This window comes from Alexandromys fortis, unplaced genomic scaffold (assembly GCF_014885135.2).
Source record: "Alexandromys fortis isolate MF-2015 unplaced genomic scaffold, M_Fortis_MF-2015_v1.1 scaffold_196, whole genome shotgun sequence".
NCBI classification, from domain to species: Eukaryota; Metazoa; Chordata; class Mammalia; order Rodentia; family Cricetidae; genus Alexandromys; species Alexandromys fortis.
The window spans coordinates 2,145,548-2,169,964 of record NW_026068078.1 but is presented as its reverse complement, the minus strand read 5'-3'; the positions used below and the strand labels follow the sequence as shown (position 1 = coordinate 2,169,964).

The window sequence follows — 24,417 nt, the reverse complement described above, 5'->3', positions numbered from 1 at the left end:
ACTCCCCAAGGGAGACCTTATCCTGTCTAAAGAGTGGATTGGGGGGTTGGGTGGGGTGAAAGTGGGGAGGGGGCAGGAAGAGAGGATGGAAGGGAAACCGTGGTTGGTATGTAAAATGAAAAAAAAAAACTTTCAAATAAATATAAAACACTGAATGATTTTATGTGGGAATAAAAAGCCCCATTGCCTTCCTCTCTCCTTCCTGGTTGCTGGTAGCTGACCAACTCTGTCCCTCCATGACCTACCATAATGGATTGAAATTAATATAAGAAATCTTTCTTCCTCCAAGTTGTTCTGGTCACCGTGACAAGAACAGCAAATACAGATTAGCTTCAAAAGTGCTCTTTTCAATGAAGAGAATTAGAATCCATTATTCTGTATTTTCTAGGCAGTTTCATAAAATCTAAAGAGACCTGCCCACCTCTGTGTGCCTGAAATTAAAACCATACAATATACTCTCCCCTGAGTTCTCGGACAGGGCTACATAATTAGTCCATGAGGATTAATATATAATGTATAATGAAATATAAATACAGTACAACCAAGTAGGAGTATGGGAACAACTGAAGATCATTTTATAGATCGATTGATGAGATAGATGTATATAGATATATAGATATAATATGTATATACATATGTATATCTACATACACATCCACTCACTATGATAATGCAAAAATTGGTGAACAGACACACATTCTATCAAGTGCAATAATGCATTGGGACCGTCAATGAAGAACTTTGTGATTTCTCTCTCTGGTGTTTTATTTACCAGACATGGAATATCAAACTTGGCCATAGGTTTTAAGAAATTTGTGTGACTACTGTTAGTTCTTTCCAATTTAATCTATGGACAAATATATGGTCTTAAAATAAGATTTCTTTAAAAGTTGAGAAGCACTCAGAAAAACAATGTTAAGTATTTTAAATCTCCTTTGTTTCTCCTGTCTCCTCCTTACACAAACTGTTTAGTCTTTTATTTTCTGTTTGGTTATAAAGCACAGATGTAGGTGTTGAGGGGGGGAAAGCCATAATGGCTCCTCTCTGGAGCTGATATAAATGTCATCCCACCCATCAATCTCCTCTTTTCTTTGACGATCAGTTGGGTTTTGAATGGCTTTTGGTGGAGGGTGGGTAGGCGGACAGAACACTGGAAACAATCTCAGCATTCACACATAAGATTCAAAAGAATTCAAAGTCTGTGAGTGCAAGTTACATGCCTAACTGTATACCGATTTCTAAACAATGCTGATCTGATCCTTTCCTAGTCTGGAATTTGAATAAACAATAGAACTTACTATTTTGAGCCAAGGCTTGAAGCAGACAATCCAAGCATCCTTCTAAGCAGTCCTCTGTCCTGTCAGCAGCTGTGATCTTCAGTTTCTTTAAGGTGTCACTGAGATTATCTGTTTACAGAAGAAAAAGAAAAAACAGAATCTTCAATATTCTAACCATCACATGGTGAAAGAAAACCCAGTAGCTCCTGGGATACAAAAGTTCCCACTTGGGCCAGTTCCCATCCTCCTAATGCTGCAACCCTTTAACACAGTTCCTCAAATTTGCTACTGTTATGAATCATAATGTAAATATCTGATATGTGACCCCTATGAAAGGGTTGCTCAACACCTCCCAAAGGGAGCTTTAATCCACACATTGAGAACCATTGCACAAGACAGAATTAGCCTCCACGTACACTCCAAATGGCCCTGAATGCATGCAATAAGTTATTGCAAATTTAAAAATAAGTGTTCATTTAACTCAAATATGAACTAGTAACTCTATGTATAATTAAGATATCACCAATATCCCAGATCATAATGACTCTTTTCCAATAATCTAATATCTTATTGAAGAAACCAGATATACTTGAGAAAAGTTAGTCATGAAAGCATAGTTTTACAAATTATATTTAGTTTCATATTTTGCTTCTATTCTCTTTTATATTTATGTAACTCTGTGTGTCTGTATACAAATACGCTCATGCCAGGCACCTTTGTGGACTTGAAAGGTAAGCTTTCTCCTTCTACTCTACAGATCTCCTGGGGACCGAACTCAAGTTATCAGGTTTGGTGGTAAGCACCGTTTCCTGCGGAACCACCTCACCAGCTTGTACCCTTGTAAACACAGAAAATAAAAACGAAGGTTTATAGAAGTTCCAATGATTTCAAGTAATATTAAATATGACACAAAGTCTATTTTATACGACCATTTGAAAAGTGCTTCATAGATTATTGTTTTAAAAAGCCAAACAGTCTGAGTTACAATGGGTTCTCTGTCCTTGGCCACGGAATCTCAAATTTTTAAATTTTATTGGGATTTGCCAAAGATCTCTTGATTACAATATTTCTATCTAAATTGCAAAAGTAAAACTAAGCCTTTTAAAGTTTTATTTTGTAAGTAATCTAAGCATTGCTTTAAATGAAAAGCAGTGGTATATAGAAAACATATAGGTGCAGTGTGTGGCTCAGAAGAAGATGGCAGAATCACCTTACTTCCTACGCACAGTCTTTTAGGACGTGTTGACTTAGAATCCTTTGATTGGGCAGAGGTAGAAAAGACAAGCTGAAAAGGTAGTATCGTACAACCTCTTCAGGTAACTAACTGGGGAAGCAGTGCTACTACAGCAAAGTTCTATTTCTTCAACAGTTAGCTGCCGTGCGAAATAAGAAACAATCCCCTCGGTCATTTCCAACCATTACATTAGAATCTGTTCATCTCTTCTACATTAAATCTTTCATGTACACAGGCTGTTTATATTTCTGCAGGAGTCACTTAAAAAAAAAAAAAACATTAGCACTGGGCTGGAGAGACGGCTTAGTGGCTAAGAGCACTGACTCCTCTTCCAAAGTTCCTGAGTTCAATTCCCAGCAACCACATGGTGGCTCACAACCATCTGTAATGAGGTCTGGTGCCCTCTTCTGGCCTGCAGGCGTACACGCAGACAGAATATTGTATACATAATAAATAAATATTTTAAAAAACATTAGCACTGAATTATGTTTATCACCAAGTGCTGACATAGCTCACTAAGCGATTTCAAATTACTGAATTTATTATATCACCACGAATCTTGTTTTTAAAGAAGCGTATTCAATATTGGGAAGCTATCGATGTAACAAATGTGATTTAAGTTTCCCATGTTTTCAATTTTATCTTGAAAAACTCTAGTTTTATCACCAACAAGAAATATAGCTAGGTTTTTTTCTCTTTTAAGCGACAAACTATTTACCAGTGAGAAGTAAACACATTACAGACAGTCTGTTCTCTCTAATTTAAAGAAAGGAGGCAGGATGAGAAGAACTCCCCATGATCTGCAGCTGCACCAGTGTTCTTTACAACCATCGCGGTTCACAGCACAACAATGTGTCTTCCACACAGATCCAGTTTCCTACTGTAGAGCTTTTCAAATGCATCCTTAACGGCTGTGTTAAAATATATTTTCCTAGGGCTGGGGAGATGGCACAGCAGCTAAGAGTACTGGCTGCTTTTTCAGAGCACCTGGGTTTGGTTCCCAGCATCCACACGGCTGTTCACAACTGTCTGTAACAACTCTAGTCCCAAGGGATCCAAATCCCTCTTCTGACCTCCAAGGGCTCCAGGAATGCAGTACACGGGCATACATGTACACAAAACATCATACACATAAAATAATAAAAGTCTACTCTATCATGAACATTCTTAAAGCTTCTTAAGGCTTATAAAACACGATAGTAAAGATTTAATACTAATACCATCTGATTGGTGTACACAGAAATATCAGCCGTCTTTTTAACTCAAATACTAACCATACCATTTTCAGTAAAGAAAACTAACACAGTAAAAACTGAAAATAATGGACCAATAATAAGATCTTACTTCCAGATAACCCCCCTTTGGTGTGTGTGTGCGCGCGCGCGTGCACATGCACGCACTAGTGACCCAGCCCAAAACCTACACAAGTCTTCTATCACTCAGTTAAATCTCCATCCAAAGAGCATACATTTTAAACAAGTTTTGTACATGGCAAGTTTATGGTATTACTAGAAATGTGGTATCCTTATTTTAAGGAGATATAATATTCACTCTTTGGAAAAAATTAAATTTAAAAAATATGTATCAAGATGTTTTGAAAGAAAAAAGCATGTTCTAGTTCAATAGTTCTCAACCGTGTGAAGTTGGTACCCCTGAATACAGCTCCCCACATTAACTCCCAACCATAAAATTCTTTCACTGTTACTTCATAACTGTAACTTTGCTACTGTTATGAATTTTAATATAAATATCTGATTGGCTGGATACCTGTGATGGGGTCACCAAAGGGGACTGACAACAGCTGTTCTACTCAGTGCCCACATTCTCGTTCAACCTGTATGTCCTACCCCAATACTTAGCATGTATTTAAACTGTGATACTAGATTGCACTAGAGAATAATTTACACATAAGTCTAAATATAACATTTCTAAACTGAGTAAAAACAGAACTATTTTCCTTTTGTTGGAGTCTCACTATGCAGCCCTAGCTAGCCTTGACCATGCTAGTAGACCAGGCTGGCCTTGAGATCAAGGACCCCCTTGCCTCTGTCTCCCAAGTGTTAGCATTGAAGATATATACCACCGTGCCCACCCAGTAAAAACAGTTTTAAAGAAACAGCTCAAAATTACAACACAAAGCAATGCAATACACTGTAAGAATCACTCAATAAACACTAATTGGCTGATTTAACTGATAATCTCTACAAATACTAATATCCACGCCTTCAAATCCAGTCTCCTATGTATTTTACAGTCAGAACAAATTAAGTAGTCCAAAACTAACTATATAACCTTCTTTCTAAATTTATTCTCCCAACATGCTTTGTAAAGGTCTCTCACCACCTCGGTCCACAGACACCTATCACTGACGTCTGTGTCCCTCTGATGGCTTCCCTCATCCTCAGTGCCACGCCGACAGCACTCTTAAGTTCCATTGTACATGTCATCATCACCTCAGAGGCTATCCCTGCCCATTCCACCCAAACCTTCTCTTCCTTAGCCCTTCAAGGCATTCTTTATAAATACCCCCAGCCAGACAGCTCTCATTTTCTTTCCCCCTTCTCCCTCCCCTCCCCAGACAGGGTTTCTCTACAGCTTTTGGAGCCTGTCCTGGAACTAGCTCTTGTAGACCAGACTGGTCTTTAACTCACAGAGATCCGCCTGCCTCTGCCTCCTGAGTGCTGGGATTAAAGGTGCGCACCAACACCGCCCCACCTTTTTAATTTTTTTTTAATGAGATTTCAAGTAAAATCACAAATAAAAGCATCACGGGGCCATGCCTGATGGCTCACTCTTTTAATCTCAGTACTCAGGAGTTTGAGGTCAGCCTAACCACAGTGTTTCGTACTCAGACCCTGTGATTTTTTTTTTTTAAATATCACATAACTTTTTAAAGGAAGCTACTCAAAAGGGGCCCAGTCCTGAAGTCTGTGCATCTCCGTGAATGTCTGCACCATGAGAACAGGCATTCCGAAACAGTGAAATTCTGCTTAGGGTTATTTATGTTGACTACCAGGTAATGTGCTCTCTTGGTCCAATATAAAATAAGTCACACGTTGTCTTCTATGAAAGAGATATTTTTGGGGGAAATACTTTTGCTGTTAATACATTTTCAGGCTAAAGCATAACTCTGTTAGAATATTTCCATAGTATATATAAGGCCTTTGGTTTGAGTCTTACCACTGCAAAAACAAAAAGTGTAAAAAAATGTTTGTTTACTGAGGGGCTTGTCCATTTCTTTCTTATTACGATACCCATCAGCAATGGGAGATTGAGACATTTTCACTGTGTTGAATTACCAGTAAATACAAAACAGGGTTTAAATGGACTTTCTAAGAACAATAATCTGCATGGTAAAGATTCCTACCCGAGATTTCTTATCATAGTGTACATGAAAGAGTCTAAAATTACTGCCCTCTGTTTCCTACTGAGACTTAGAACCTCTAGAGACATATGCCATTGGTTTACACAGAATTTTAAACTGACAAGATTTACTGACTCCTTCTGTCACATGGACCTGTCAGGAACCGCACTGCTGAATTTTATTATTTTCTGTATTTGTCAAAGGTGGGCAACCAAAGGTTTGGAGAAATAAAATTGTTACCTTTTTCTAAAAGATTAAGGCCACAAAAGGGATAAGCCAGGTGGTAGCAGCACACATCTTTAGTCCCAGCAATCCAGGACAGAGGCAGGCGGATCTCTGTGAGTTCTAGGCCAGCCTGGTCGTCTACAGAGTTCTTGGACAGCCAGGGCTGTTAAACAAAGAAACCCTGTCTTGAAAAACAAAACAAACAAACAAGAAAGACACAAAGGAGGCAGAAGTGTCCACATCCACTCTAGCTAGCTAACTAGTTACTGGACTGGACTCTGCCTGTATTACCGAGTCTTGAATGCCTGGGCTCACATGACCCTCTGGTCTTAGCCTCCAGTTAGCTGGGCCTACAACTGCACAGTACCCGCCGTCCCTGGCTCCTTTCAGTATATTAATCTCATCAGTTATTCCTGTGCAGGGAATGAAGGGGACGGAGGTGGCTGCCCAGTGAGGCAGAGAGGGCCGGAGGTGTCACTGTGATAGATGATGCTCCATTAGGAAGCCTGAGGCCAATAGGAAAAAAGTCGTCAGCCTAATCATTTTTATTTTCCAATATATGCTTTTAAAATTGAGAGATAATTCACATGTACTCGAATGTACAGATTTTAAATTACTATTAGGTGAGTTTTGATAAATGTGTTCACATAATAATTACTTAAATCAAGATGTGAGACATTTTAACACTGTCTTAGAAATGGATTCACAGTAACATTTCTTTAAGTATTGACCTGAATTTATTTAAAATGCTGAAATGTAGCATAGCTTCAGCTGCCTCTGAATCAGTGATTCCCAACTTTCCTAACGCTTTCACTTTTGCATCTCTGTTCATCATCAAGGAAGTCAGAGCAGGAACTCAAGCAGGGCAGAAACCTGGGGGGCGGGAGCTGACGCAGAGGCCGCTGAGGAGGGCGGCTTACTGACTTGCTCCCAAATGGCTTGCTCAGCCTGCTTTCTTATAGAACCCAGGACCACCGGCCCAGAGATGGCACCAGTCCTAACAGGATGGGACCTCCCCTTTAATCACTAACTAAAAAACTGCCCCAGGCTTGCCTATAGCCTGATCTCTTGGGGTCATTGTCTCAATTGAGGCTCCCTCCTCTCTGATGACTCTAGCTTGTGTCAAGTGGACGGAAAACCAGCCAGCACATGTTCCTAACACCACTGCCACCTTTCACGAGTCTCAGGATGGGAGAGGTAAGTGAACAAAGCAAGAGCTTACTTCCTAGCAAGCCAAAAAAGTTAGTAGAAAAATCATTTCTAATTGCTATAGCTACTACAGATATTTGTCAAAATGTCAGCTAGTTTAAACACACCACACACACACACCCACACATACAACTAAGAACTCAGAAACAATAGCTAAAAGGTATTAATTTATTACTACTTTCAGAATTATTACTGAGTCGAAGAAAAACCTTGAATATTAAGGAAGGTAATATATAGGGAGCCATTTTCTTTCAACTAGTTCTTATGACACTGTCCCACAGAAGCATGGTCTAACAGGAATATAGATAAATATTAAATATGCCTCATAAGCACAAATACATGATGTAGAAAAGATGAATCTGGATAAAAATTACTATGCAAAGTGCATATTGCATTACTTGGAGGACATTCAAATAGCATTTAAGAAGTAGGAATGCTATGTGTGAAGAAAAAATAAGCTATTTTATTTGATGTAAACTCTAAACTTCATAAACTGTACACTTTTATTGGTGCATGTATAGCCCTAGCATATAGTATACCTATTCACATGCACGAGCTTGTTCCCAATATGGCCTACCAGTGGCAGTAACACCGAAACCCTGCATCTACTCAACACTTATCCACTTGATCAAGATTAATCTTGATCGTCAACCTGACAGGAGTTTAAATCATTTGAACACAAGGGTGTGCCTAGAGTACATTTCCAGAAATGTCTAACTTTAGAGAGAAGACTATCATGAACGTGAGCAGCACTGTCCCATGGGCTGGGGTCTAGGACCAAATGAAAGAAAGGCCAGTCAGTCAAACATAAGGCTGTGAGTTCGAGTTCCGGGCCAGCCAGGGCTATGGAGAGAGAGACTCTGTCTCAAAAAATAATACAAGAAGGTGGCAGGAGTGGGAATTGGATGGGGTGGGGGTGAGTGCTGGTGGGGGATTGGGTAGAGGGGGTGGGGGTCATGGCAGGGGTGGGTAGGGCAGTGGCAGTGGTGGGGGAGGATGGGGTGAGCTGAACATTTGCCTTCATTCCACTCTGCCTTCTAAACTTCAGGTACAACGTGACCAGCTGCCTCCTGTCCCCGCCACCCTGACTGTCCTGCAATGATGGGCTGGAAAGTCATCCTTCATGCCTTAAGCTGCTCTCTGCCAGTTATCTGAAGACAGCAAGGAGAAAGGCGACTACTGAGACTGTTCTTTACCCACAGGGAGGAGCTCCTCATCCCACAGACGAGCTGCAAATACACCTCACCCATCACCTGCCTCTTCCACTGCACTCAAAGCTGACTTCATACACAACAAGACCTCGTGAATTTAGTCAACTTCTAAAACAGGACTGAATTAGAAACTTAGGAAACTTCCTAAGTTAGTAAACGGATTCAGAAAATTATTTTTGCAAAAAATCCATACAATTCCAATTTTGTGGGGTTTTTTTTCATTTCCTTAGTTTTATACTTTTGTGTACATAAAGCTCTATTGGTGGATTCTTTATTGGACGGGAAATTCAAACATTTTCACATTACTCTCCCGAGTGAAAATGTAATAGAGCCTGACAACTTAACATTAATTTTTCCATTTCCTGTACTTACATATTGTTACAAATTATGACGTAAATTGCCTTGACTAAGAAATATTTTTATTATGACAAAAGTAATGACTCCAATCACTGCGGGGTTGCTTCTCTTGCTATTTCAGAAAGCCGGTACAAAACTTTTTGAGCAATCTTCTTTCTTATAAAAAACATTCTGAGCAATGACCCCTTCCCCTCTCTGCTACGTTCTTTCAGGTTGTGGCTGAAGGCTTTGAGTTCAATCTACCCTAAGTACACGTTCCAACACTGAGCTACAGCCCAGGCCTCATCCATTCTGAAGTAGTGAAGAAAAATCCTGCTGTCTTACTAGAGTCATGTTTAAGCTGAAAGCCAGCCAGTCTTCATGATTTCAATACTAAACCTTAGTGCTTAAGAGCAGGGCACAGCTCAGTTCTATTTCACATCCACCACGAGTTCAACAACTGTCTCCTGTTCTACACTGTCAAATATGGTTTTAGCATACAACATGAAAGAAATGACAAATTAATACATTATCTTTGTATTTAGTCACAGAGCAAGTCTCAGTAAGATTTAAGCTTAATTCTTTAAGAACTGAACAAGTAAAATATTTGGGGTGATGTTTTCTCCACAGGCACCTAAATGAAAAGAATTACTAGAGTTCCATGTCAAATAGTGGTCAATAACCAGGATGTTATAGAAGACAATAGAGAAAAAAATCAATGTAGATAAGTTAATAAAGGTTGATAGCATGTTAAACTCTTTAAAAGAAAGCCAAGAACCATACTGGAACAATGCTGGTAAAAACCTGCCATTACCAGATTGCTGTGAATTACTGAAATAACCTCTACACAGAGGAAAAGTTCTGGAAGACACGAAATGGTAGGAATGTACTTGTACTTGCAAACCTCACTTCTGAGTTGTATAAACACAAAAATAAAATATCCACCTGAAACCTATCTGCCCTGCTACAGTTTCTTCCGCCTACGATACCTGAGTGACCACCTAAGACCTCACGATACCAGCACTCTCTAGGATTCTCCCAGAACAATGTCTCAGCAGTTTATTAGCCTGTGTTTCCCATCTAAGGTTCCATCTTATTTTTTTTCTTAACTCTCACACTCCACTTGGCTCCTGAAGTTAGTACACAGGTTTAGACTTAATACTGAGGCTGCGAGCATCAACTCTTCAGCATCAGCTCAAGTGCCTGCTTATGATGCATTGTTGATTCCTGGTACTTAAGGTTCAAGTGTAAGCGATATCCTACCTCTAAGTTCTGCCCCAGATTCTAGGATATGTCTGTCTGACAGCAGAGGAAAACCATACAACAGATTCAGACAAAGAAAACAGAACGTATGACTGGTTAAAAACACGAATACATCACATGCTTAAAACAAACGAATAAATTCTGAACAAATGATTACATCAGATATCAACTTAACCTATTTGTTCTTCATATGCAAGTTCACCTTCAGCCTGACCTACAAACACCAAGCTAGAGAGAGATAGGACTGAGGAGAGGGCTCAAGCCATAGATAGGATCACGGGAACCTAAGGGTGCTTCTGTAAGTGTTGGGGATGGGGGCAGATGTAGGAGCAGATCCCTGGAGCTCTCTGGCCAGTCAGGTCAGCTCAATCAGGGACTCAAGAGTTCAATGAGACTCTCTGTCAGAGGAAGGAAGGGAGGAACGAAGGAGGGAGGGAGGGAGGGAGGGAGGGAGGGAGGGAGGGAGGGAGAAGTTAGAGGTTGGAGAAATTTTTTCCCAGTGTCAAATGCCTGGAAGTGATGGCTTTCCCAGGCATCCCCTGCTTCTCCCGGAACTCATGCAGTTCCGCACAGTAGAGTCCCGACAGTCCACCTAACCCTCAGGTCAGGCCAGGGTTCTCGGCACTGCCTCTGCACTCCCTTACATACAGGTGCTGGAGACCCTGTCTCACAGACAGAAGAACTTTGGCTTCCTGCAGAATGCTTCTCTAGCTCCAGGTTCTGGCACTGCCTCCCAGTTCCTCACCTTCTGCTGCAACTCTCTGTGCACTCAGCCCAGCACTGCCGGCCTCCTTTCCTTCAGAGTTGTGCTTTCAGGCCAGGCGACCACAGATCAGCCTTGGCCTGTAAACTCAAGTGAACTGCTACTCAGAAGGCTGCCACCAGGGACTGTAGCTTCCTGCTAGCATATACAAGTTTAGTATATGCGGGGCTCTGGATCTGACCTCACGACCAGGGAGAAAGGTCAGAACAATGAAACTTAGGTATTTCAAAAAAAAAAAAAAATCTGCTTTCTCCTTCCTTGGATACCTTTTCTTGGCTTTCTTGGCTTTAGAGTTCCCTAGTCTACCACTGCTCAATAATTTATTGTTAATATTCTATTTAAGAAAGTAGCTCAGCTGGCACAGTTCTTTACCTCATAACGTGAGAGGGCGAGTTCAGTCCTCAGAATCGACGTGAAAATGTTCGGCAGTTTGTAGCTCTACAGCCAGCAGGATCTCAGCATCTCTGGCTAGCCAGTCTGACCTAATCGATGAACTCCAGACCAACGGGAAACCCTGTCTCAATGGAGGTGGACAACGGTTTTCAGGGTACTACCAGAAGTTGTTCACTGACCTCCATAAGCATATACACAAGTATGCACTACACACACACACACACAAAACCTAAAAAATTTACTGTTTGGATAATTTCCTCTATTCTTGGCATTTCTGTACCATGGTAATTACTGGAGGGAAAAAAGGTAGGGTACAGTAAAGTCAGGTTCCCTCTCTGGAGATGCCCTACGACTGCATACTAGCCTCTTCTTTGTGGAGCTCTGTTTCTAACTCGTCTTTAAGGCGATACACAGAGACGCTTCCTTCTTTGCAAGGGAAGATTTATGGAATGGATAAAGATACGTGTGTATATTTATTGGCAGGCACGTACATAAGCCTTTGGCGTCTTAGGTTTAGGGTTCTTCCACAGTGCACTCTTCCATGTGTAAATAGTGCCAGGCTCTTAATCACACCACCAACTGAGACAGGGGCTTAAAGAGCAAGCACTAATAGGCTCTGGGCAGGGGCTAGAGAAATAGCTTAGTGGTTAGAGCACTGGCTGCTCTTCCAGTGGACTCTGGTTCAACTCCCAGCATCCACATGGTGGCTAACAACCACCTATAGCTCCAGTTCCAGGAGATCTGACACCCTTGACCTGGCACCAGGCACACAAACATACATGCAAACATGAAGTAAAATATTTTAAAAATGCTCTGAACAATAAGCTATGTCTTCAAACTTAGATTTCATGTTTCCTGCTACAATATCTTGTAGTGAGATGCCTTGAGAGTCTGTTGAGAGTCTGTTAAGGGTTCTCAAGAATTTATTTAGGTATAAAATAGGGGTAAACACTCACTGATACAGAATGGTTTAGACGCTGCTGCTGATCCAGCTGCCTCTGTCCAGTTGTTCTGTCCTGGGGTGAAGAGCAAGTCGCCTGCTCCACTCCAACCAACCAAGAGAGCGCAGGAGCAAGAGAAGGCGAGATCCTCTCCCTAAACTTACAAGTTGTCACTTCTGCAGACAAGACCACACCCTAGGATTCGTAAACCCCCAAAGTCATTGGCTAAAAGTATTGAAATCCCACAACAGTATCTATCTATCTATCTATCTATCTATCTATCTATCTATCTATCTATCTATCTATCTTTCTGTGGTTCATCTTCTGATTGAACATGGACAAATACAGATCTATAAATAGCTTCTTGAGAACTGAGGAGCTATGTGAGGAAAAACTAAACATGTTATGCATAAGGCGATCAAAAATTAAGATAACATCAACTTTCTATTTCTTCCACTATGAAGTAGAGGCCCAGTCACTAAACATCACACTCAATGCTAAAGACACAAAGATGAACACAACATAGCTCTCCCCATTTTCATAATACAGAAATCATTTTTTTATTTTTACTTCAATGAGCATTCCTTTACATATCCCAGTTTACTCCGAGAAGCAGCTTGTGTTAGTACTCCTCATGTATCCTTCCAGAAGCACTCTGTGCCCATGTACACAGCACACATACACACCTTCTTCTGAAGCAACCGAATGCTAAAAATGACTATTGTTAACCGCTTGTGACATGGGATGCCTTTCTGTATGCTGTGAATATGTTTTATTACCATTGGTTAACAAAGAAGCTGATTTGGCCAATAGCCAGGAAGAATAAAGCCAGGCTGGAAATCCAAGAAAAGATACAGGAAAAAAGAAGGTGGCATCAGAGAGACGCCAGCAAGCCGCTAGAGAAGCAAGATGTGAGGTAACGCCATGGCCATATGACACTATATAGATGAACAGAAATGGATTAATTTAAGTTGTAAGAACTAGTTAATAATAAGTCTGAGCTAATAGGCCAAACAGTTTGCAAATAATATTAAGCCTCATAGTGGGTACTCGGAAACTGGGGCGCAGAAGAGAAACCTCTAGTTACACCCTAGCTACCTACCTATCATTATTTTGGAAGATGGCAATTACTACTGAATAAAATAATACTCTGTCATACAGTTACCAGGACTTCCCGGCAAAATTCCCTACCAAGTTATTCACATGTGAAACTACAGAAAAACACAGGAAACATTTGTTTACTTCTATGATGAATTTTAGTATCAATCTGTTTCTTACTGAGGACATGCTCCAATTATCACCATTCAACAAACACAACAAACTTACTGGTATGAACAAGAGCCATCATGTTACCCACACAGACTCTTTGAGATAGGAATGTGCACGCACACACTGCAGATTGCTTATTTTCCTTACAAAGCTCCGACTTTCTGTGTTGAGTCTTAGAGATGACTCGGGGTGACTCTGAAGCGCCCCAATGGCTGGATCTGAAACACCATCTCAGCCATGCAAAGGTTCATGTGCTTACAGGTCTGGATCTAGCCAGAAAGGGCTTGAGCACTAGGACTACCTGCCTAACCCCCAACACTAACACTTCTTCACAAGGCCTTATTCACTGCCCACTACCCTGACAGCCTTGGGCACGCAGACAGAGCAGTGTTCCAACAAACAAGCAACAGTAACTTTTATGACTGGGACAAGAAAGTCACACAGTGTAACACTCCTGCTGAGCTCTGTATTCAACAGATCAAAAGCAAGTCACCGGCATATTAAGATCCTACAGGAGAAAGAGATCCTAACTCTCAAATGGGATAGCAAGTTATGTGGGGCAAAAAATTATTATGGCCATCTTTCAAAAATATAATCTGTTATAATAACAATGTTCACTGCATGGTTATGTAAGCACAATAAACATACAAGATCAAGTTTTCCAAATGTGATTATATTTTCAGTTTTGGAAACGGATGCTCACATTCATACATCTTATGAAATAACTGCAACTTTCCTGTGAAGAAAGTATTGTGAACCAAGTTGAATGCAGAAGCGGGATAACATGGCCAGAGTATGGACCAATGCTGGAATGAATCAGAGCTCTGGCCCTTCTTCTGCCCAGGCAGTTAGCACTTCATAGAGATGAATGAAACTCACTCTGAGCAGACCAGAACTGTGCAAAAACAAGGACTTTCCATAAGCTTCTGTATGTAGACAGAAGCTCCTCAAGAATGAAAATTTCCAACCAAATTAACCAGTTGTACTAGGTAACAATTGTCCACATGTCTAAATTTGTAATTAAAAACAAAACAAAATAAAATGGCTAGGGACAGTCTCTGCCATAGTATCAAAAGGGATGCCTACGAGAGACTCAGCTTTTATAGGTGCTCAGCTCATAAAGGAAGTAAATTCTAGGAAAACAGTCTAGATCCTTACACGGAATAGACACATGTGTGTGCCAGAGAAGGTGCACTGGGTGCTGAAATCTGGGATCTGCCACTATTTCAATTCTCGGAGTCTGTGTTTTCTCTGAGGATTCCACACTATGGCTTTGTCTGTCTCTATTATTCATCGCTTTCCATTACTCTTTGTCTACAATTAGAGGACAAGCTTCTGCAGAAGTGGAGAATAACTGTGTGTACTCCTTGCTCTGTCACCTTCTGTTAGCACCTACACTGGTAATGCTGTCTTCTTCTCGTTTGACTGACTGTGCTTGTACAAACCATGTCAAAGCCAGAAGCACAGCTCAGTGGACAGCTGTGAACTCTCTTGTAGCTTAACATCATAATCTTCCCCAACAATGAATTTCTGCAGGTAGAAGGAAATTTATCAGTTCACATAAAATTTTTATTTGTTCTCATTATATTTTAAACCAAACCTATCTTCCAATTTTATGAGGGTCAGTTGGCATCCGTATTTCTATGAAGCTACGCTCATCAACTTTTGGCTTTGCTTGCAATAATCAGTACCAACCACTTAGTGACTCTTCAAATAAGAATATTTTCCAAGACGTCCAGCAAATAGTTTTCTCCAACCTGACAAAGTTCTTGTTTCACAACACCTAAGACAGTATGCATTTCTCACAGCTTTCAAAGCCACGGTGTGTGGACGTACAATGAATCCCACTGGCTTGTTTGTTCTATTAAGAAATCCCAGCACAAGTAAAGAGAACTTACTAGTTATTTGAGATTATTGTAAATAATCTGTGTAAGTCTTTTCCCATAACTTAAAAATAACAGTAAGTCACCTAATCGCATTATTGTTCTGTAGTTCTCCTGTAGGTAACAATTTTATGTTAACTCTTAAATGTTAGGGAAGTCTTTGTAAAACATAATAAAATAATACTCCTCAGAAACAATCTAATAGCTCTATTACACTCTGATGATCCCATTATTTTCCCTAGGAAATAAAATTAATGCTCAAAGACCAAAAATAAAGGATACGGCTGCACTTGGTCTGAGATGGTGAAGCTCTCATCAGGTGCTTCAGCTTGGAGATCTCTGTGTTACAATGTTACAATTTGTTACAGCCTGTTACAATGTCATGATTTGTTACAATTTGTTACAATGTTACAGTATATTACAATGTTACAATGTGTTAGCGTGTGTTACAATGTGTCACAGTTGCTCTGAAACAAGCTCCATTACTTTCCATTTTCAGTTCTAATCTATTCTTTGGTTCTTATTCAATAGTGACAGTATTTTTACGGCACAGATAAAATAAGTATATAAAGAATTCAAGTAACTTGTCAAAGGTTATACTACAGATGTCATTTTTAATTTTATTTTAAGACTTATTTTATGTGTATGATGTGTTGCCTGGATGAACATATGTACCATGCCCATGGTACACACGATGGACATGGATGTGCCATGTGCATGCCTGGTTCACATAGAAGAAGTCACTGGATCCCCTATAACCGGTTATTGATGGTCATGAACCACTGTGTGAGTGCTGGAAAACACACTGTGTCTTCTCTAAGAGCAGGAAGTAAACTTAAAACTGAGTCTTCTCTTCAACCTCTATATTACAGCTTATGAAAAAGCCAAGAATAAATCTTTTCTTCCTCTGAATTATTCTGGTCAATTGAAAATTCAGCTCAATTATAGCTCATAACTATATATCACAGCTATGCTATTGGCTAGTTGTATGACTTAATTTTCATAGCTTCTTAATTTTAAATTTATTAAATTTCAAAATGAAGTTCAACCATACCCCATTTTAATGCAATCAAATCTTTTGTAATTTAGAAGCAGTAATAGAAACCCCACATACTATGAATTCATATAACTTCATAAGTCAACTTTGCAGGATACAAAATATGATGAAAACTTCATAGAGTTTAACATCAATTTAATTCCTTAAATGAATCTATGATATCAGCCTTTCGCCACACAGCCTTAGTGAAGGATTCTCCACTCAATACTAATCAGTTGTCATGTAGGAATGCAGGTCCAGGGAAGCCACATTTGCAGACTACTTAAGAAGTCAACATTTCGCCACGTGGTGGTGGCGCACACCTTTAATCCCAGCACTGGGGAAGCAGAGGCAGGTGGATCTCTATGAGTTCGAGGCCAGCCTGGTATACAAGAGCTAGTTCCAGGACAGGCTCCAAAGCTACAGAGAAACCCTGTCTCAAAAGAACAAAAACAAAAACAACAACAAAAAGAAGTCACCATTTCATTTTGACCACCATGTCAAATCAAGAAGTTTATAGATAGGCTTCAATTTCTATGCTTTAACATTAGGATCAGGTAAAAGAAATACATATTGGAGAATAAACCACACAGTGAATTTTGATTTGTTCCCATGCCAGGGAACATTAGTATAATACTAATTCTCAGTACCATGGACCTAAAGCTAAATAAGAGATAGTTTATAGTTTACCGGATTACCATAGTATTCTGTAGGTAAGTTAGACTAGAAGTAATAACTTACTATATTTTCTACTTACAACAGAGTTGCCTGTCAATATGAGCACACTGTAGCTTGAGGACCATCTTACCTCCTAATATTAAGCTTTCAAGAAATTTGGTATTATGCAGATTATCATGTCATGGCGTGGATAGCAAATCATAATTATACACTAACACTGTAGCTATACTAGAAAAATATAGTATACATCAATATCGCCAGACTAAATATCCATCACATCCCCAATGCACAGGATAGCAATAATCAAAGAGATGATGATAATTAGGATGCAAACCAAGTTAGTTTCCAAGTGGCACATTTCTTACTCAGGCAAAAAAAAAAAAAAATTACTTACCCATGGTGAGTTAATTATATTGACTGCAGCAGCCAAATCTCAAGATACTAATGGAAGAATAAACAGCCTTTTAGGGTCTGGGGAGGTGCTTTATGGCAGTTTTTTCCCTAGGTATAACAGGATTCCATCCTGGGCTTTGCCCCTGGTAGCTATGGCAACTAGAACAGAACAACACAGTGCTAGCCAGGTCTTTGGTACCAGTGATGGTATTAGTGCTGTTGGGACTCCCTAGGGAGTCAGAAGTCACCTGAGATTCAGATGCCAGGAGTATAAAGGATAGAGGTTTAACTGAAAGCAGGTCCCTATGATGCCGCTTCCATGTTGTGTTGTAGCCATCATGATAGGGTGGACTTAGCAGTGATGCAGCTGTTGGGGGACAGGGAAGGAACCATGCATGCTACTGTAAGCCCTCAATCTGCAAGCCCTACAAACTCACTGGTCTGACTAAGTTGACCTTTGGCCTCTCCTGGATATCAATCTGGGGTGATTAGATGTTCCTTTGTGCCTCCCCAAGAAAAGTCAATGCAACAGGAACAAGTTCAGCTGGCAATGTGTTTCATTTGCAAAACTCAAGACCTGAGCTTGATCACCAGCATCCTAAAGAGCAGGGCGTGGGGGCGAGAGCTTGCAATGCTCTCACAGCCAACTGGAATAATAGCAAAGTGCAACTGAAAACTAAACCAAAAGATTGTGAGGGAATTTTTTCCTGGCTCATGGTAAGTTACCTGTTATCAGTTGGTTTCTGTTTGTTTGCTTGTTTTGTTTTCCCAAAAAGTCAATCCCCAACTACTTAAGAATTTAATGCAATAAAGCTTTTACATAGAACAATGATATGAAAGAGTATTTTCAAAGCTTAGAATATGCTAGTCCTGTCTAACCTGAAGCAGAGTCTAGTAAGATGTGTTACAACTAGCTGGTGAAGATACCCGAGGAACACAAAGAGGCTACTTTAGTTAACTTACAAGCTGTGCTTTAAAACATACACTCTTTGAAGCTGACTGTTCTTCACTAACAGGTTTTTGGGGAGAAAAGCAGTTAATCCAATAAATCATTTGACTGTACCACAAGCAGGGAACTTAATTTGCACCCACTGTCGGTTCTGTCCATCTCTATCAAAGAAGAAACCGAAAACTCTCAATTTGCATTACAGTAAGAAAGTCTAGCAAACTGGCATTTAATTTAAAAAAAAAAATCAGGCACAGAAGATGATCTGAACAAAAAAAAAATGCTCACTACAAATAGCAAAGACAGATGGATGGATGGATGGATGGATGGATGGATGGGAGGAAGAAAGGAAGGAACGAAGGAAGATAACTAGCCCAAACCCATGTCTTTGAAAATTAATTTCCTTTCAGATGTGATTTTTTTTTTTTTTGTTTTTTGTTTTTTGGTTTTTTTTTTTTTTTTTTTAGTTTTTCGAGACAGGGTTTCTCTGTAGCTTTGGAGCCTGTCCTGGCACTAGCTCTTGTAGACCAGGCTGGCCTCAAACTCCCAGAGATCCACCCTCCTCTGCCTCCCAGAGTGCTGGGATTAAAGGCGTGTGCCACCACCACCCGGCCCAGATGTGATGTTTCTTAATGCATCTCATCTCGAAGTCAATGTAAAACTGATAATGAGAAATTTACATTACAGTAAAGCCATCTGGGTACTTCTTAAATCAGAAGTAGCAGCTGATCTCTTTAGTGCCGTTCCTGTGTTGTCAGCCCTTAACCAAGACCTCTCTCCACACAGTCACAAAACTTAACAGGTAGAGTTTCCAAGCTCAAACTACAGCTGCAGCTTTTCCCAAGCTCACCAGGAGCTCCCACTGAGTTTTCAATTGGAAGCAGTTAATCTGAATGCAAATTGGGACGTATCAAGAGAACAGGGAAGAAGCCTCAAAATGCTTCACATCCAAGAAATATGTTCATTAAGAACATATGTAGAGCACAGGACCCCGTGATTAGTCCTCGACTGTACGTAACTGGCAATATCTATGCAAAAAAAAAAAAAAAAAAAAAAAACCTTAAGACAAAAATCATAAAACTGCTTTCCAGATCTGCATTAATGGGTGAAGATCTACGATCAAGTCTGATAGGACGATAAGTTAGAACCGTAATTAAGTGTGATGTAATACTTAAAAACAACTCAATCCTCACACTTTGTACTGTACAAGCTGTCTTCAATCAACGCTGTTGGGTTTTCAATCCCACTAAAGGCTGCAGAATGTTTATCTTTCTTTCACCATGTATTTCTCTCTTCAGTTAGCACTCTTCACTTTGCCTCCTGGCCTGCAAGTCTAAAACACTTACCATACGGCCTTTTACAGAAAAAGTCTGCCAGCCTCTCCTATGTGGCGGTGCTATTCCCAATACAGCACCACCTGAGACTGTCTCAGCAGCGCAAACCTACTGGATCAGAAGCGTGGGCTGCCCGGTGCTATTCCCAATACAGCACCACCTAAGACTGTCTCAGCAGCGCAAACCTACTGGATCAGAAGCGTGGGCTGCCTGCCCCAGTCATTTTTTTTTAAACAAGCTCGCCTAACAATTCTTATGCAAGCTAAAATTTGAAAGCTACTACTTTAAAATCAAGATTTTAGGAGGTTTTATCCTCTTAGATAAATTATTTCTTTGAATTAATAAAACATGGAGTGTCACCCAATTATTTAACTGTTGAAAAGGTTTTGAAATTATATAAAGCGCAGCATGATAACCTGACATCAGACACTGGTGATTACCACCTGACGGTATTCTGAAGACTCCTGTTCTGGCCCATGAGGCATGTTCACTAATTTTTATAAAATTTATTAAAATCATCATTGAAAATTAATCAATAGGCACTTAGATGTGACATTAAAGTAGGTATCTGTATCGTGCAAATCATTACTTTTTTACTATTATTCATGTTGAAATTATTACTTCTATGTGGTGAATATACAATATAATCATGTTAGGAAATCAATAGTCACTAAAAATAAATCCCAGTTATATATTGAACTCAAATGAGTTTCAATTAACTATCATACACTGATGTCCAATGATCTGGTATATACAAAGTTGTATGTGGATAGATAGACAGATTAGATAGATAGATAGATAGATAGATAGATAGATAGATAGATAGATAGATAGATAGATGGATGATAAATGAGAGAGAGAGAGAGAGAGAGAGAGAGAGAGAGAATCTAAAGAGATATCTAAAGCCATTCTGAGAAAACGGAAAAACCAATCACGAGAGAACTCTGGAACTTGCAAACATTGCTAGTGAAAACTAGTAGGCCAACTTAACCATTCCCATCATCACTATCCTTATCCTTGACTTAATTCCAGGAATTCTTCAAGCACCAATACTGCATAAGTGGCGTGCACCCAAAGAATTCTATCCCTCTGCAGTTTGAGCACAGTCCCTATCTCAGTCCAATTCAGAAAGAGCCTTGTAAGGCCATTCATTTAGACAAAGCTCACAAACTTGCTTTGTTACTGAGAAACTGCCTCCAGAAAACCATCCCACACAGACAGGAATGACTGTAAGCCTTCGGAGATACGGGGTATATTTCAAACTTGAATTTCAAATATCAAAGTTTGGTAATCAGAACAGACTTCCTACTGCTCATTTTAATGATTTTTCTCTCTCCAGAACAAACATTAAACCAAAATTTCCATCGACAGATACTACAAAAGAAAAAAAAATGCACTATCCTAAGACATAGAGACCTAAGAAAAGGGAATGTCAAAAAAGCGAGAGACACTGTTGTGAAACTGCCATTATTGCCAAGCGACAGCAACAGTCCCAACTCTACCGCTACTCGGTAACTGCTAATACTTCCTCACTTCTGTCACCCACCCTTCTGTAATTTTCCTCTTGCTAACGAACCTCGGCTGTTCTCAGCCTGTCCTCCAATGCGGTGGGACTAGACATGTGTGCCATTACCCGCTACCCATACATTTACTTCCATGACCATTATTTGTGGGCCATACAGTTCCTACGATTTTAAGAACCCCGAAGTGTGGCTGTCTTTCTCACTGTTCTCCTCCTCACGGTACACTCCATTAGCTTGACTGTCAATCAATACTGGGTTATAATAGCATATACACAAAGTAATAGCTGTGATCTGCACGGCTACATAGAAAATTGCCGTTGTTTCTTATGGAGAACAAATCATTGTCATAAAGATATCCTTTAAGAGTTCCACGCTCAAACACGCACAAGGCCCTGGTTCAACCCCAGGACCACACACACACACAAAAATCTTAAAATAAATACACCTTATTCTTTAAAAGACAGAGTTAAAAAGTAATTCCCATTAATTAGTATATTTTAGGAGTTGCTATAACTTCACTGACTCAGATAAAAAAGATTATCTTCCAAGGTTTCAATGTTTTATTATTTCATATACGGCCTGACCACACAAAAACATCTTAACCACTGGAAATAGCAATACAGAAGGAAACGGCTTACCTAAGGTTGACTTCAAAACCCATACTCCCAAGACACTACAACCTTTTTTTTTTTTAAATGAAAGGCCTTACAACTAGACTTTTCTGCTCCAGCTTTATCTATACAGTGTGTCTACCAATCCATGTATTTGTTCAAGGCCTACATTTTCAAGTTCAAGAGCTGGAAGTAAATGGCAGTATTAAGAATAATTTGACCAAATTTTACTGAACACCTACTATGTGAAAAGTGCTAGAAAAGATACAAAAATTAAGATAAAATTCTTGAACTCAAGAGTACATGTACAAAACATACAAATAACCCCATTAGAGATGACGTAAGTGCCCAAATGAATCCTGACAAGGTACCCCAAGGGCTGGAGGGGGGGGGGGTCCGAGGAGCTTCAAAATAAGATGGGTTTCTATTTGGCTTCCTCTCATGTCTTTAATTTAATCAAGCAAGAGCATTCAAGATGTTAAGATGATTAAATAATTTAATCTGTCTTGAGTATTTTTATTCCCTAGTTTACAACAGACCTTGGATATTTCCCCCACTAAAAAAACATTGATTCGACATTTTGATGGCTTAGTTAAAAAGAGTTTGAACTAAATCTCACTTGGAAAAAAAAAAAAAGACTTTTTCTACACTAAACCTGTACCTGTAATTAAAATCCTTTGAACATGCAGAAATCTGGATTAGCATTCATTAAAAATTCTACTCCTAGAGAAAGGGACTACAAATGGGATAATCCTGTTTTTACCAAAAAAAAAAAAAAAAAAAAAAAGCTTGAAGTATCAGCAGTATTCAATTAGAAGAAAAACAAGTGAACATGAAATTCAGGGTCATAGTTTTTTTTTTTTTTCTTCTTCTTCTTCATTCAAACCACCACCTCCTCCTCCGCCAACTGCCTTCTTCCTACAGAACCGTCAAAAGGTCTGACTCAAAGCTCCAGGCATTAGCTCTTCCGGGAAACCCGACCACAGCACCACATCATGTGTAGATTCAGACACTTCCTTGAGGGTTCAGAATTGCCGGGGCCTACCCCTGAACAAGCGCTGAGCACGCTCCTGACAGATGAAAGGGGCACACTCATAAATAACTTGCCCAGAGGACTGGGGAAAGAAAGTCCCAGTGGAGGGACGCCAAGGAAACCACTTTGAAAAAGAGGAAATTACGGCAGACAAGAGTGGAAGCAAACTGGGGAACCTGTGTTGGGAAGAGGATCTGAGTTCTTACTATCAAAGGAAACTTTTCGCTCTTAATTACAGGACAGAATTATCAGGTGTTTTGGAAGTCTACACAGCTAAGCAGTATCTGATGACAATTTCAGGCTCAAATATATACCGTTTTATCAAACATTGATTGCTCTGAAATATGCAATCTCTTGGGGATTAACTCTATACAATGGAACTAGAATCAGATTATGCAGATTTAGGCAGGGGGAGCCGGGAAAGAATAACCAGCGTGTAAATTCCGTAATGTGTAACAATGTCTTACAGTTCCCTGCTACTGTAGCCAGAAGAAGCAAATCAAGAAAACCGCTCGAGCCCGGGAGCCAGCCGTGCACACCGCTGTCACCCAACACAAAATTCAACAGCTAGCGGCTCCCGCCAGCCTCGCGTGGCCCACGGTCCGTCCCCCACCTCCGCCTGGGAGGCTGTCCCCTCTCGCGCTCGGCTGGAAGTCGCCCTCCCGACCAACTTGCCGGCTCGCCCCGCGCCGGTGCCGGCTGCAGGCATGCTGCTGGGGAGAGGTCGCGCCCACGGCGGAGGAAGTTCCGCCAAGTGCCCGGGCCGGCGGTGGGAGCGAGCCTGCAGCCGCAGCGACACGGCGGCCTCCCAGCCCCGGGGACGCCCCGCGCGGCCCGGCGACCGGCAGCCGGCGTGGAGGAGGGGAGGCGCGGGTGCCGGCCGCCGACCCCACCCCGCGCGCGACCCCGCCGGCCCGGCTCCCCGCGTGCACCCGTGCTCCCCGGGGAGGGCCGCCGCCCGGCACCCCGACGACCGACCGGTGGCCAGCCGGCAACTTTGCTCGAGAAAATGCTCCACCAGCCTGCAGCACGCTGAAGGGGAAAAAGGGGGTAGAAAAAAAAATGTCAGGCTGTGACGGCGGGGAGGACTTACCCATGTTCCTCCCCCAGAGCGAGGAGCGGCAGGGCGAGGCGAAGGGTTCGCGGGCGGGCGGGCGGGCGGGCGGGCGGACGGGCGGCGCGGCGGCGTCCTCCCTCTACCTCCGCGTCTCCCGCAGCCAGGGAGGGACCCGCGGGGGGCGGCCGCCGGGGAGGAGCAGCGGCTGCGGCTGCGGGCGGCGCGGCCGCGGCGGGGACGAGCGGCGGGGGGCGGGGCGGGGCGGGGTGGGGCGGGGCGGGCGCAGCCTGCGGCGGGCGCGGCTGCGAGCGAGCGAGCAGCGAGGGAGAGAGCGTGCGGCCGTGCGGGCGGGCGGGCGCCGAGGCGCCGCCGAGTCCTCCCGAGCAGCGCCCTCCCGAACGCGCGGCCGAGCGCCCCGCCCTCCCCGCCGAGCATGCT

The 24,417-nt window shown here is 41.4% G+C and overlaps 1 protein-coding gene and 1 long non-coding RNA gene across 6 annotated transcripts in view; one reads left to right on the top strand and one right to left on the bottom strand.

Moving 5' to 3' along the window:
- LOC126488352 (uncharacterized) overlaps window positions 1-9,800 on the top strand; it is a 124,491-nt gene extending 114,691 nt beyond the window's left edge. For both annotated transcript variants that reach the window (XR_007588658.1, XR_007588657.1), the window contains exons 2-3: window positions 7,217-7,297; window positions 8,358-9,800. This is a non-coding gene — a long non-coding RNA (uncharacterized lncRNA). The remainder of the gene's footprint in view (window positions 1-7,216; window positions 7,298-8,357) is intronic.
- The window catches only part of Rap1gds1 (Rap1 GTPase-GDP dissociation stimulator 1), a 575,856-nt gene extending 551,641 nt beyond the window's left edge, over window positions 1-24,215 (bottom strand). For 2 of the 4 annotated variants that reach the window (XM_050121753.1, XM_050121755.1), the window contains exons 1-2: window positions 24,016-24,215; window positions 1,299-1,406 (exon numbers count right to left, since the gene is read on the bottom strand). In XM_050121753.1, the coding sequence (XP_049977710.1) occupies window positions 1,299-1,406; window positions 24,016-24,019 (112 nt within the window). In that variant the 5' untranslated portion in view covers window positions 24,020-24,215. The remainder of the gene's footprint in view (window positions 1-1,298; window positions 1,407-24,015) is intronic. The other 2 variants (XM_050121752.1, XM_050121754.1) reach the window with 1 other exon arrangement.
- Window positions 24,216-24,417: the final 202 nt, after the last annotated feature.